The 14,732-nt window shown below is 43.6% G+C and overlaps 1 protein-coding gene across 6 annotated transcripts in view; it reads right to left on the bottom strand.

Annotated features, from left to right (window-relative positions):
• Positions 1-2,425: 2,425 nt before the first annotated feature.
• UPP1 (uridine phosphorylase 1) overlaps positions 2,426-14,732 on the bottom strand; it is a 34,657-nt gene continuing 22,350 nt past the window's right edge. For 4 of the 6 annotated variants that reach the window (XM_075558140.1, XM_075558138.1, XM_075558139.1 and 1 more), the window contains exons 4-8: positions 14,018-14,176; positions 11,929-12,043; positions 4,081-4,290; positions 3,675-3,821; positions 2,426-2,630 (exon numbers count right to left, since the gene is read on the bottom strand). In XM_075558140.1, the coding sequence (XP_075414255.1) occupies positions 2,491-2,630; positions 3,675-3,821; positions 4,081-4,290; positions 11,929-12,043; positions 14,018-14,176 (771 nt within the window). In that variant the 3' untranslated portion in view covers positions 2,426-2,490. The remainder of the gene's footprint in view (positions 2,631-3,674; positions 3,822-4,080; positions 4,291-11,928; positions 12,044-14,017; positions 14,177-14,732) is intronic. The other 2 variants (XM_075558142.1, XM_075558141.1) reach the window with 1 other exon arrangement.

Raw genomic sequence — 14,732 nt, 5'->3', positions numbered from 1 at the left:
CATTTGACTAGCTTCTGGGGGCAAAGATGACGATGGAGTCTTCCATTGGCTTGATTGATGCTTGCTTTTGGATTCCTAAGAATAGCACCATATCTTGTCATCAGAATTGAGCTTGGGAAAAATATAGGTCTGTGACGTTTCAGAGCTGTTGTTTCAAAGCACGGCATGTTCCTACTCCTTGCTCTTTTTTCTGGTCAGAACCCGAGACACAAATTTCACAACCCTTCTTATTCCCAAATCTTCTGTTAAGATTTGCTCAACTGAGCTCCAAGATGGTCCAGGTAATTTCCCCTTCTCTTCAATGGTCCATCACCCGTCTTTGAGCACAAGTGGACAAATTTTTATCGACATTTTCATCCATTTGGGAAGTTGGTGGACTTCCAGAATGAGGTTTGACTTTTCAGTTTTTTTGAAATGAGAAAACCACTCATGCACTTGGGTTTTTCCCATAGCCCTGTACTTGTAAGTGGTGTTCAACATCACAACAGTTTTTGAGACATTTTTACAGAGCAGGAAATCAAATTTCACATCTGCATGCTACTCTCTTAAATCAGCCATGACAGAAAATGAGGTTCAATCAGAACTGCTTTCACGAAAATATTCACTGTCACCAGAGAGAAGCTTCCCAGGCAATGCCAGTGGGTGCACTACCTCAGAAGGAGTTGCTTGAAGCTCTCCTAGCAGGGAAAATGCATGCTATTCAAGCTGTACCCAATGGAGTTTTTGTCTGGTTTTATTGGGGATACCCCCTCAAATGTTGGGCACAAGGTCAGTCATTTGAAGCCATCAGTGATTCCGATAAGTTAAGTGATTTGTCTTATCTCACCCTGCCAACAGAGGACAGTACAGTTTTCAGGAAAGTGTGTTTGCAATTTCATATGTCCTCCCCATACTGATTCAATCTGTGTGCTGAGCACCTAATCAGAGAAGCTGCATCTCAACTCAGTGTGAAGAAAACCAGTAACACCATGCCCAGAACAGGGGCATATTGCACGATTCAAAATTCAGAAAGGAGTGTGCCAGGCTTGCATTCACCCATCATACTTATTCAGTGTGTATGCTGAGCAAATAATTGGAGAAAATGGATTATCTGAAGAGAAATGTGGCATCAGGTTTGGAGGAAGGCTAATTAACAACCCGCCATATGCAGGTGACACAACATTGCATGCTGAGCGAGGAGGACTTGAGGAACTTGCTGGTGAAGATCAAGAATTGCAGCTGTCAGTATGGATTACAATTCCATGTAAAGAACACTCAAATCTTCACAACTGGACCAGCAAGGAACATCATGGTAAATGGAGACAAGATTGAAGTTTCCAAGAAGCCCCTTCTGTTTGGATCCACAATCAATGGTCATTGAAGCAACAGTCAAGCAATCAAATGACTCATTGCATCAGGTAAACCTGCTACACAAGATTTCTTGAAAGTTCTGAAAAGCAAGGATGTTACTATAAGGACTATGATGTGTCTGCCACAAGCCATTATATTTTCAATTGCCTCGTATGCATGAGAAACTTGGACATTGAATAAAGAAGACCAGAGAAGAGCTGATGCTTTTCAATTATTGTGCTGTCAAAGAATACTGGAAGTACCGTGGATTGCCAAAATAACCAGCAAATATGTCTTGAAAGAAGTATAGCCAGAACGCTCCTTAGAGGCCAGGATGGCAAGGCTTCCTTTTGCAGACGTTGGACATTTCAGGAGACTAGTCCATGGAGAAGGTTGACATCATGCTGGGTAAAGTTGAGGGGTGGCAAAAAAGAGGAAGGCTCTCACCAAGATAACTGGCACAGTGGCTGCAACAGTGGACTCAAACATAGTAACAATTGTGTGGATGGAGGAGAACTGGGCGGTGTGCACATAGCGTTGCGAAGAGTCCTAACCGACTCGATGGTACCTGGCAACAACATAGATCCTACTTCTATAGGCATTTGTTTTTCAATCTCCTGATATGTTCTTTAGATTTTCCAAAGGATCCCATTATGAGTAGTATCAGAAGTATCGGGCTGCTCCCTATAAACAGTTTAAACTGGCCAGCCTCTCCAGCAGTGAAAGATGCCCCCCCAGAAGGATTTACACTGCTGGAAGCCCAAGGTGGGGCTGCACTGAATTGGAATCAATTTAAAGAGACTTGGTTTGTTGCGTGGGGGAGAGTTTTTTTTTCCTCAATAGATTTATATATATATGCAGGAAATATGTTTTTCTGACACTCATATCAGATTTCTTCTTTTGACAGCATTAAGAATTTAAAGGTCTGAAATTTTCCGCTAGGACTGTTTCTGCTCTTCAGAGGGATGTTCTTCACGAAAACCCAGATCAGGCTAACGCAGCTGAAAACTCTTTAATGAAGCGTAACTGCAGTTAATCTATGGTTCCTTGCCTCTGAAACGCAATAGAATTTTTATTTACAAACTGAACTCAAAGAGAGGTTTGGGCAATTACTTTATTTGCACAGTAGTTAGTCTTCAGAGAGTCAGGTGCGTGAGGATGTCAGGCTTTCTCCAGACATTTCTTTATGAAATAGCCCACCAGCCTTTGTGGCCGCTGCTGGTACTCCGTGAGCACTTCATGGCTGCTAGTGATCTGGTCTCCATCCAACCGGTTGAGAAGGGTGACACACACCACAGCCGCTGCACCAGAAGAGAGGACCACACTAAGTCAAAGGCCTGGGCACTTCTCATTGAGCTCACTAAACAGCAGCGGCCATTTATCCCCTCAGGAAAGCAGACAGCTCAGACATGGACAATGTTCAGACATCAGACAATGACAGGCAGAGAGAGTATAATAGATAATAAATAAAGGCACGGTGTCAGGGCATTTTTAAGTTCTTCTTTCACCATGCTGCTCTACTATTCTTATTCTAACAGTACCTTTGCTTCCAAATGAAATGACTATAACGATCCAGGACCAACTCAGGGTTCTCCTATCCATCTCAAGAAAGGAAACCTTTGGCCAATGTTTATATGCAAGGCAGAATTGGACTTTTTAAGAGGACTAGGAACTAGGGGGTACAACTAACCACAATTTAGAAATCCAAAGAAATTTGAAAATCAAACTTGTGTTGGTGGCAATCTTGCTTGGCAGGACCCTCTGACCCGAGTCTTAAGCCAATCTTTCCTTGTCCCAGCTAGTATGAAAAGCCCCTGCTGGGCTGTTGGGAATCTTGCATTTCATTATTTCACAATAAGCACAGAATACATGAAGAGAGGGACCTTTTTCAGAAGCATAATGTTATAGAGTGAATTGTATCCTCAAATATATGTGTTAAAATCCCAACTCATATCTGTCATGGCAATTCCATTTGTGATAGAAATATGTTATTGAAGTCAAAACAGTGTAGGGTATGTCTTAATCCCATTTACTTTTGAGATATGAAAATAGCAGATGGAGTACAAAGAAGCAAGCACAAAGAGGGGAACATAGATGCCATGCGGAGTTCAGCAAGGATCAGAAATGCTAGGATTTTATAAACGGAAAGATACTGTCTGCCAGAGGTGACCGAGAGCACTGTTTCCTAAAACTGATGTCTTGAACTTGGACTTCTGGCCATCACATGACCCGAGACACAGGGTAAGCAGAACTCAGAAAGTAGACTGTGGCCAAAGATTGGAGTAAGCCCACTGGAATCAAAGAGAAAAGGGTGGAGGTTTGAGGCCAAGAAAATGCCTGCCTACCTCGGAGGTTGCAAGCACCACACATGGCAGCAAAGACTGAGGACTCCATCTCAATGTTCCGGATGCCAGTGGCGTAGGCGGCCTTCAAGTACTGATGCTTGTCCTTCTCGGTGTACGAACAGAGCGCACCGTCCAGGCGGCCTTGCCCTGCAGTGTACACGAAGACAGTGAACATGAAGCGCCTGGAGCATATACATGACCTGAAGGCCTACCATATGCCACCCACTGGACAGAGGCAGTTTAAGGCCCATCCAGTCCCCATCACTTGTCGACATACCATGATGACCAATCCACCATCATGACTTGGAGAGGAGCTTGAACTCATGGAAACCCAGGCATGAATCCCGACCCACAATGAGGAGAATTGGTGGAGGTACCCGGGGAAAGACCCCACCCTCCAGTTCACCTTCATAGAAATCCAGGGTGCACATGGTGTTCCCCACAACCACGGGGAATTCGTCCAGCTCTTTGGAACACAGCAGCAATTCCTGTACCAGCTGGTTATTGAGGTGTGTGCTCCGAACAACTCGCTTCCCCAGGACAATCTGCTCAAACTCCGGCTTGAAGCAGGCATCCACTGCTTCTTGGGAGATCACCACAGAGCCAGGCTCCAGACCTGAAGCGAGAGGCAGGCATCAGAGCCGGCAGGATGGACCAGAACCATGGTATTATCTGAGGGGAAGGAAAAGGATGTATCTACAAACCAGAATACCGGGCACACTCAGCGTAACTTAAAAAGAAAATATTTAATGACCTACTTTCGCCATTAAAAATATTTCTTCCAAGGAAATGATTGTTTTATAGCAACCACTGAGGTTACACTAATGTACTATTACATAGCAACAGATATTGAAGTTCGCAGAACCATTATTTTAGAATATGCAAAAATAATTTTCTGATTTTAAGGGTAATTAATATGTAAGCATTTTAAAACATATAGAAGAAAGAATGAGGCACAAATAAAAGAATAAAATTTCCAGAAACTTCACTTTGCTTTATTAAATGATTTTGAGTTTTTCCGGTCACTATTATTTTAAATGGGTGCTGACACCACAACAAGCAATGCCATCATTTATTTGCTTGACCCTTTGTCTGGGTAACTTTTTATTATTATTTAAGATTTTTACCAAAAGTGGAAGCAAGAAAGAATAATATGGATAGCCACTCTGTGACCCTAAACTCAGCCTTCAACCATTGGCCATTCCCGCCAGCGTGGTGTTTCCTTGTTTTAGGCAATGCCGCGCTTGGGTTGCCTCTTTTCAGGGCATACCTTACTGAAGTTTGTGGAGCATGATTCTGTTCCTTCTTCTTCCTTATGACAACTTTGCGTTTGCTTGTGGTCACGTCCTGTTTAGTATGAAACAGGCTTGCTAACATTCAGGCAGGAGGGACCAGGAGGGGAGCGTTCCTACAGCTCCCTTGTTACCTGTTTCCATGCAGTATTACAAAAGCGGTCAAGAGCGCGGCTCTGTTGACTCTGCTCTGCTTCTCCATGTTTTCAGCTGGATTTTCTCTTCTCGTTCCCACGCTGGCTCCTGTTCTGCTCAAGGCAGTTTCTACTCTCAGCAGAGACTCCCGGCTTTGAGACTGGCCTTAGAAGAACGTGCCAGCAGATTGCTTTCATGAATTCATAGTCAAGAAGGTCAAAGTCATCCTGGGTAGTATGAACAGGCAACGTGCTTGGATGCTCGTGGAAAAGTTGGAGGTTGGGTTTCACCGAGGTCACTCAGAAAAAAGAGCTGGTGATCGACTTTCAAAAATAATCAGTCAATATAAAACCACACGACACACAGTTCTAATCAAACACACGGGGTCGCCACGAGTCAGAGGAAACTCCAGAGCAACTGGCTTTTGTTTTCAGAGTGTTCCAGTCACTTCAGAACATGTCATGGCCCCTGTCAGAACCAAACTCACAGCCATTGAGTCGATGCTGACTCATCGCCCCCTACAGAACAGAGCAGAACTGCCCCTGTGGCATTCTGAGGCTGGCCATCTTCCTGAGAGCAGAAAGCCGCCTCTTTCTCCTGCGGAGCCGCTAGACATTTTGAACTGTGGCTGTTGGAGTTAGCAGCCCAGAAGTACCCAAAGCAGATCGCTTTAACAAACAAAACTGTTTTCTCACGGTTAAAGAAATGGAATGTAGAACATTTGTTCTAGGAACCAACTTTCTGTCAGCTCTGGAGAAAAGCAATAGTCTGTTTAGCTTCTGCTTGCACAGATCCATGCGTTCGGGGATTTATTTGATCCCATTTCTCACTCTGCTTGCTTGTGTGAGCTCTTTACAGATCTCCAAAGAGACTGGCTTAAGATACAGCCTGCACTAATTCTGCTCCTAACAAAGAGCCCATCGTGAAATAGGATTATAACCAGAGGGATAGAGGTTAGAATTTGCAACGCGTGTTTAGGGGAGACATAATGCAATTAAAATGTTCTTTGTGTCACGAGGATTTTGACTTCTAGTCTATTTGGTCAGATATGAAGACTACTACTCCCAATCGCCTTTGTTTATTATTTGCTTGGTACATTTTTTTCAACCTTTAATTTTTATCCTGTTTATATCTTTGTGTCTGACTCTAAGATGTATCTTTTGGAGACAGATTTGATTAATTATATTTGATATATAGTCCTCTGAATTGGTACAAAAATCTTTTGAATGTAAACAAAGCAGCACTTAAGAGAAAAAGATATAGTAAAAATGCATTCATTAAACAGAAAATGGTCTAAAATCAATGTTAACACAAAACATGGCTTGAAATGCGCAAACAACCAAAAGAAGCAGTAAGTAACCAACACCTCCTACAAATTAAATGCTTAGGCTCATCAATATTTGATCAAAGCAGTAGCGCTAGATGCTATACACTAGGGAAAAACCTTTGGGAACAGCCTGCCCAACAGAGGTTGTGAGAATGGCTTAGGGAAGGCCTCTGCCCTTCTCTGACTTGATCAAGGGGAAGGAGATCCAAACCCATCAGCCAAGGCCAATTGCTACGAAACCAAGGTCAGGCATGCCGCCACCTCTCACACACTGGCTAATTCTGAGACAAGCTGACGGGCCTGGGCCACTCTTGACTTCTCCGCGGGGCTAGTAAAAGGCAGTGGTCACACATGGACAATCCTCTGGGTTGTGGAGCTTCCTAGGGAAGGTAACAGATGACGACTCAGGATCAGAAATGCTCCAGACGCAGGCTTCCACCAGGAGTGAAAGTTTCCTCTCGTGTCCACAGGCATGCTCCTCTCTGACCCTAGGCCTGTGGGCTGGTGGCCCTGCTCTCACAATGGTCCAGTCTTCTTGGTGCTGTAGCAAATGGCCAATGGCACGCTAGTCTGCTGAAGTAAGCCTGACCCTAAGGCTCCCACCTCTAACTCCTTTGACTGGCAACCCACCCCACCTCAAGAAGTGCCGGGAGGCACCCAATTCCTCGAGCTAGTTTCCTTTCTCTGAGGAAAGGGTTTTTTTTTTTTAGCTTGGAAGCCCGCTGCTCTGCCCTGTGGTCTAAGTTCTAACTGCTGCCACTCCTCTGCTGTTCTTGGTCACTCCCCTGGTGTCGCAGCTCTTTGTCTCGAGAACTCAGGAGGCCCAGTGTGCAGCGACCACGAGGGCCAAACGGCTTTGCTCCAACCCTCGCTCTTCTTTCATAATGAGGAAGAGATCCCTGTCTACTGATTTTGAAATGGCTCAAGAGGTTTTAAATGACACTATTGACCAAGGCCCACGTTAAGAGTCCCATACACAGTATTTGCCTGGCACTCCCAGTCACTTGGTAGGCGTTAGGAAGGTTATGGCTAAAATATGATCCAGCCAATCAGGTTCCACTCAATTACTGGAGCCCAATCTCTAAAATAAGAGAAGGCTCCAGAATATTTCATTGAAAAATTTCATTGTCTTTTAATTCTATTTTTGCACAAACTTTTTGAAGCCCCTTCATACATCGTGAACTTCAACAACTGAACAGCACAGTGACAAATGATTTAATTTTAAAGTGGGCAAAGGATATGAATAGACACTTTACCAAAAAGGACATTCAGACAGCCAATCATCACATGAAAAGATGCCCACAAGCATTAGCTAGTAGAGATGTAATTGAAAACTACAATGAGATACCATCTCACCAAAAATGGTACTGATTAAAAAACAAACAGAAAACAACAAATGTTGGCAAGGGGTGGGGAGATGTAAATCCTTGTGATTATGAAACTGTATAGCCACATAGCCACTATGGGGGCAAAATATATATATATATTCAAAATGCTAAAATTAGATATGCCCATGGTTCAGCAATCCCACTCCTGGATATACTCCCTAGAAATCTACTAGCACTGACATGAACAGGCATGTCATTTTACTTAAAGCAACAAGGTGTTTATTGCAGCATTATTTACCATGGAAGAGAATAAATCGATCTAAATATACATCAACAGATGAGTGGATAGAAATGATAAGGTAGAGACGGACACTGAATACAGTAGGACACAGCTGTAATACTGAGGTCAAAAATGTGGATGAATCTGGGAGACATAATGTTGAGTGAAATAAGTCAATCATAAAAAGAAAAAATATTTTATGTTCCCACTTTCAAAAAGAGATAAAGCTATGTATACATACAGAAATCATGTTCTTTGTTGGGTAGGGAAGGACTCATTCGATAGATAGTAGATGCTTGTTATTTGGGGTGATGGGACCAACAACACTAAATAGGGTGAAATGCATAGCATTTGACCAAGGTACATTTTTAGCTTCAATAAATGCTATAATGTATACAATTTTGCAATAGCAACAACAACTGAAAAATATCTGAGTGGTAACATCTATGTTTACAGGAAGTTGGTTTGTAAAATCACTGCCTTCCAGTCGATGGCCACTCACAGCGGCCCTAGAGGACAGGCAGCACTACCTCCGTGAGTTTCCCAGACGGTAACCTTGTACAGGACTAGAGAGTCCCATCTTCCCCCTGTGCAGTGCTGGTGGTGTCAAACTGCTGACCTTGTGGATCGCAGCCCAACGTGTACAATCGCGTCATCAGTAATGCCTAGGAAGGTATAAAAGGAGGCTTCAAAAACTTCATGGAGAAAAATCTGTCTTTTAATTCCATTTCCCCACAAAGTTTTTACGCTGCATGTATATGTGTGTGTGTGTGTGTGTGTGCATATACATTTTAATGTATAAAAGCAAATGGGATACGGTCATAGATATTTCACAGCTATAACCTAATACCTTGTGGGTTTACTTGACTGCATTAGAAGGCTTAATCCCATAGCTTGCTAATTGGCACAACTTCAGCCATAAAGTTGATGTACTACTCCCTAGCTTAGTAAGTAGTGCATGGGGCTATAAAAACTTGGAAGTGGCCATCTAAGATACAACTCTTAATTTTTACTTCTCCAAAGTAAAAGAGAAAGAACTTAAATAATTAATTAAAGAAGAAACCAGCCTACAAAGAAAAAACCCAGCTGACTAGAGAGTGCCTGGCTATCACTATTGGCTCTGTCAGGAGAAAATAGCTGGTTCCAGACAGACTACCGGACAACTATAGACTTACTGGACACGCGAGACTTACTGGTCCAGTTCAGAATAGAGGAATCCCTGGGAGTCATGCCCCAAGATATCCTTTGAACTTCGATCTGAAATTACTCCCAGTAATCACCTTTCAGCTGCAAACATACTAGATAGGCTCATTAAAGAAACAATATCACTTAGGAGTACTGTGCTTCTTAATAAACATAGATATGTCCATCAGTTTGTCATAGGGTGGTGGCTTGTGTGTATCTGTGGTGCTAGAAGCTTTATCACTGGCACTTCAAGTGCTCCAGGGTCACCCAAAGTGAACAGGTTTCCGTGGAGCTTCCAGACTAAGAACAGACAGTGAAGAAGGACTTACTTTTCCATTTCAGAGGAAGAAGTCACTGAAAAGTATCTGCATAACTTTGAAACATTGTCAGATACCGAATGCATAATGAACAGAGGCGGAAATGTGTCCCCAGGGCACTCAATATGTAAATGAGGAGGAACTGATTGCTTGGGGTGGTTTCAACCCTGGTGACCTGAGTCAGGTAAAACCAGTTGGAGTGGAGTCTTCAGAATGTGCATTTGCTGATGGGGCATGATACGGAGAAACTTGAGATGTTCAAAGTATGAATCTGGGAAATCTGGAAGTCATCCAGAACAAAAGTGAAAGCACAAAGCTTGATGTCCCAGGCATTCGAGAGCTCATGGCTCTCTAGTGGCCTGCTGTTGGCCATTTTGAATGAAAAATCTTATGATTCGCTATGCGAAGAATATCACAATCAAGAATCATGGCGTTACATGCATTCTCACAAAGGATATTGCAAACTCCATCATGAAGTACAGCACCGTCTGTGATAGGTTTGTATTGATTTGTCTTCAGGGAAATCTAATCAATACAACTATATTAAAAATTATGCACCAACCACAAAAGCTAGTGAGGGAAAAATTAAAGAATTCTACCAACTACTGAAATCAGAAATTTAACAAACATACTATCAGAATGCATTGATAAGTATTGGTGATTGGAATGCAACAATTGGAAACAAAGTGGAAGGAACAGTCATTGGAAAATATGGTCCTGGTGACCACATGATGGAATTTTTCCAAACCAACGACTTATTCATAACAAATACCTTTTCAACAACACAAAAGGTGACTATCCACCTGGACTTCTCCAGATGGAATACACAGAAATAAAACTGACTACATCTGTAGGAAGATACAAAGGAGAGGTTCAAGTCAGTTGCTAAAACCAGGTCAGGAGCTGACTATATGTAAGTTCAAGATAAAGCTGAAGAAAATTAAAACGAATCCACAAGAGTCAAAATATGACTTGCCGTTTATCTTACCTGAATTTCCAGAACGTCTATCTCAAGGACAGACTTGTCACCTTGAACTTTAATGACAGAAGACCTGATGAGCCGTGGGTGGACATCAAGTCCATTGTTCATGAAGAAAGCAAAATGTCATTATAAAAGACAGGAAAGAAAGAAAAGATGAAAGCAGATATAAGACAAGACTCCAAATCTTGCTCTTAACTATAGAGTAGCTAAAGCAAACGGAAGAAATGACTAAGTGCGAGCCGAATAGGAAACTCAAAGGCAGCTCAAGAAGACAAAGCCAACTGCTAAAATAAAACAGGCAACAACTTAGAATTAGGGACTAAAAGGGAAGAACATGCGCAGTACATTTTATACAGAAACAATTAAAGAAAGAACTGCATATTGTAGTACGCATCATAAAGACAAAACGGAAATATCCAAAGATGCTATGGGGAAAATACTGAATGATGCAGGAAGTAGCAAAAGAAGCTGGAAAGAACCCACAGAGTCACTCTGGCAAAAAGGACTCCTTGACATTCTACCATTCCGGGAGGTGGTATGTAAACAAGAACCAATGGTGTTGAAAGAAGAAGTCCAGGCTGCACTGAGAGCATTAGCCCAAAACAACGCTCCAGGAATTGATGGAATACCCGTCGAAAGGTTCCAACCACCTGAGGAAGCACTGGGTCCCCTCACTCATGCATGACAAGAAACCAAGCTGCTTGGCCCACTCGCTGGAAGAGATCCCTATTTGTACCCGTTCCAAAGAAAGGTTTCAACATTTGGGGGCAGGCAAGGGAGTGGGGAGGGGGGACCACAAAGAATTTAAATGAATGGAAATGGATAGTCAGAATGGAAACACTATATGTGAAAATGTAACCAACATCATTGAATAATAAACATGGAAAAAAAAAAAGCCAAACTCACTGCCATCGAGTGGGTAGTAACTCACAGGCATCCCGAGTCTGTGAATCTTAATGGAAGCATACTGCTGCATCGGCCTTCTGACGGCTTGAACCCACTGGTCCCACTGAACCCACTGCTCTATCAGGCCTTTGGAAATTTTGTATAGATATTATTAAATGAGAACCTAATTTGTTATGTAAATTTTAACCAAAACCATAATTATATATATGTATATGCATATAGTATGCAACTTTTGTATATTAAAGTGTATAACCACAAATGGGCACAGAGGTGCAAAGCCTAGTTCCTTTCTACTTTTGGTCTCCAGTTTGGGAATACCAGTATGATGACCAAAAACCAAAACATGCTTCTTAATAAACTTACTGAACTAAAACCAAGACAGAAACGGGTCTGCAGAACGTGCTGAATCCCACAGCAGTTGCAGGAGGCTCTCATCCCGCTCAGAGTCGTCCTTCCCCAGTCTGGGTGGCACCACAGGAAAAATGCCCTCCACAGACCTTACCTATGCCACCAGATGTGCCGATGCGGATGATGGTGATGTTGGAGCACCTGGCATGGTACAGTAGCTTGATGAGCTCATGTAGCATGATTGCAATGGAAGGTACGCCCATGCCATGCTGAAACCAAAGGAGACAAGAAATGTTACACTCGGATGCTGTCTTTGTGCCTGTCAGCACTGGCTTTCGAATGTGCTAATCCAGCTGTCATGGAGTCCCTTCTGCTGGAGTATCGTACAACTACGACTCACTGAGTTTGCATTGTATGGGGCTTTAGACGTTGATTGTCAGGCCTTTTTACCGAGGTGCCTTTGGATGGACTTGAGCTTCCAGTCATTCCATTAGCCGCTCGGCAAACTAACTCTGGAATACCGGCGTGGTGTGTTGGAGTCTACTCTTAGGTCCTTTATGGTGGAAATGGAAGGTGACCTTCAAAATGCAAATGAAAGCTATGAACCTTGTAGGAGACTGGAAAGTTGACACAGGGATGTGATATATATATAGGCACACCTCGTTTTATTGTGTTTCACTCGATTTCACTCTGCGGGTAATGTGCGCTTTGGGTTTTTAATGGATTGAGGGCTCGGAGCCAGCCTGAGTGTGGCATCTGGACCACCTTTCAACAGCATTTGCTCACTGTGTGTCTCTGTCTCACATTCCAGTGATTCTCACAATATTCAGAACTTTTCAGAATGCTATGGTACACAGTATAGGGTAAGCATAACTTCCATATGTACTAGGAAAACAAAAAGGTGTGTGACTCACTTTATGGGAAAGTCACTTCATGGACGTGGTCTGGAACCAAGTAAGTGTGCCTGAATTGGCTGGCTGCATTGCCCATTCAAACTACAAGCACACAACATGCAAATGGGGAACCGCCAGAGAGAGGGAAGCTGATCATGAAAGAAATTTAACAACCTAACTACTTCTTGTGGTGTTTAAACCTAGTGCTGACAAACTGATTCACCCTCATACTATCTCTGTTAAATAACAGAAAGGTCCCAAAGAAAAGATTTCCAAAGTTGTCATATTTACAGAAGTAGGCCACCCCATCTTTCTTTCATGGGGTGCTTAAAACCCCTGCACTGTCAGGGCTTTTGGGGGCTTTTAAAATTATATTTTATAAAAGAAAAAAAGATCAAAAAATAAAAATAAATCCTAAACAAATGTGCTCCCCCGCCACTCCATGCCCGCTCCATGTTTCACAGGTGTATTTCTTACTTTTCTTCCCACCCTCAGAGCTTCAAGCAAACTAAGTAACTTGCCATCCCCTCGCAGGCGGGTGCTTCTTGGCTCCGTGTGCATATGCCAACAGCCTCTCTGCGCCTCCCAGCCCGCCCTCCGGTAAAGGCCTTGTGGGGCGTGTCTCCCACAGAGCTCCTGTCTGTGCTTCCCAAGGCCCATTATTTAGGGTAACTTTCTTGCCTGTGCAGTAGAGTTGGGCGGGTTAGAGGGATTGGATGCCATCTTGCCTTGCTCTCTGGAAATGCTTACAAAGATTATCTGTCACCAAGTCTCATGGCTCACTAATGTGTTCCCCATAGCGGACATTGATCGTTAAAACCTCAGAAGACCAAGACAGACTTCTCCATAGGAGGAAAATCTTCCCTAACTGTTCGTAATACATCATCGAGATGGCTGATCATCATAGACATCAAATCAGAAAGTAAGACTCTTTTGCTTACATGCTAGAGATAACGATCCTCACTCTCATTACTAGATCTAAGTCTGTAAGCAATAAGTCAATGTGTGGGCGGAAGGAACCTAGAGCCGTGGCACTTGGGTCAGGCGCTCCTTAAGACTTTTAAACTATATGTAGGCTCTTTGGCCCACGTGCCCTGTAAACCACCATGTATACAAGTATTTGCTATATTTCTCTCTCTTCTGGAAACTGTATCTAGGGCAGAAGTCAGGGCCCATTTATCTTTGCATTCCTTGCCCCTGGCCTGCTACCATGAGCAGACATGAGAGGGACGGCTCTGCCATCCTAAAGTGTGTATGTGTGCATTGGGGTAGTGCGGGGAGGGCATGGGTTAAGTATGAGGGTGCTTACACAGCCCAGAGCGCGCGCAGCCGTGCAGGAAGGGTACTCACGCTGACAGACAGCACTGGTCCTACTTTATACATGGCGTAACGGTCAGTTCCGGCACAGATATTGGCAGGTTCCACGCCTGGTTGTTCAAGGCCCAGCTCCTGAGCCACATAGGTGGCGAAGGCTTTCATGCGGGACGGGCTTCCACCAACACACACAAACTGCCAGACAGAGATTTCATCAGCACAGACACAGCCCACTTTAGACCTTGCTCGTAGTGTACGCAACATCAGGACCCTGGACACCCACGCTCCTGGTACTTTAATAAGCCCTCCTGGTGATCCTGATGCACATTCGGGCTGAAACTTCTGCTGTTGGCAGCGCTGCTCAGTACAGGGCGCCTGGGCAGTGCAGATCATACAGCTACAGGAAGCACTATAAGACTGGGCTTGTGTTCTCTGTGTCCCATGCATGCTCGGCTGCCCTCCATCACTGGAAAAACAGCACAATGTACTAGAAACAGCCTGAGTTTTGAGTAAGGGTGTGTGGACTCCAGCCCTGTGCTACAACTTAACAGCTGTGTGATGAGGGTCCCTACCACCGACCATCTGCTAAGTAGAAGTAGGTAATCACTGCTGCCTCTCAATTGGATGTCTGAGAGTCAAATAATAGCCATAGGTTAAACATAACAGGCCAAAAGCAGAGTTAAATGAACCAAAAGCACATGCCAGGAGACTTATCAAATAGCTTGAAGCCAATGCAGTCAAAGGAGTCAAA

Source organism: Tenrec ecaudatus, chromosome 9, assembly GCF_050624435.1.
Source record: "Tenrec ecaudatus isolate mTenEca1 chromosome 9, mTenEca1.hap1, whole genome shotgun sequence".
Classification (NCBI taxonomy): Eukaryota; Metazoa; Chordata; class Mammalia; order Afrosoricida; family Tenrecidae; genus Tenrec; species Tenrec ecaudatus.
The sequence above is the reverse complement of the archived record's forward strand: the minus strand, read 5'-3'. Positions and strand labels throughout refer to the sequence as shown.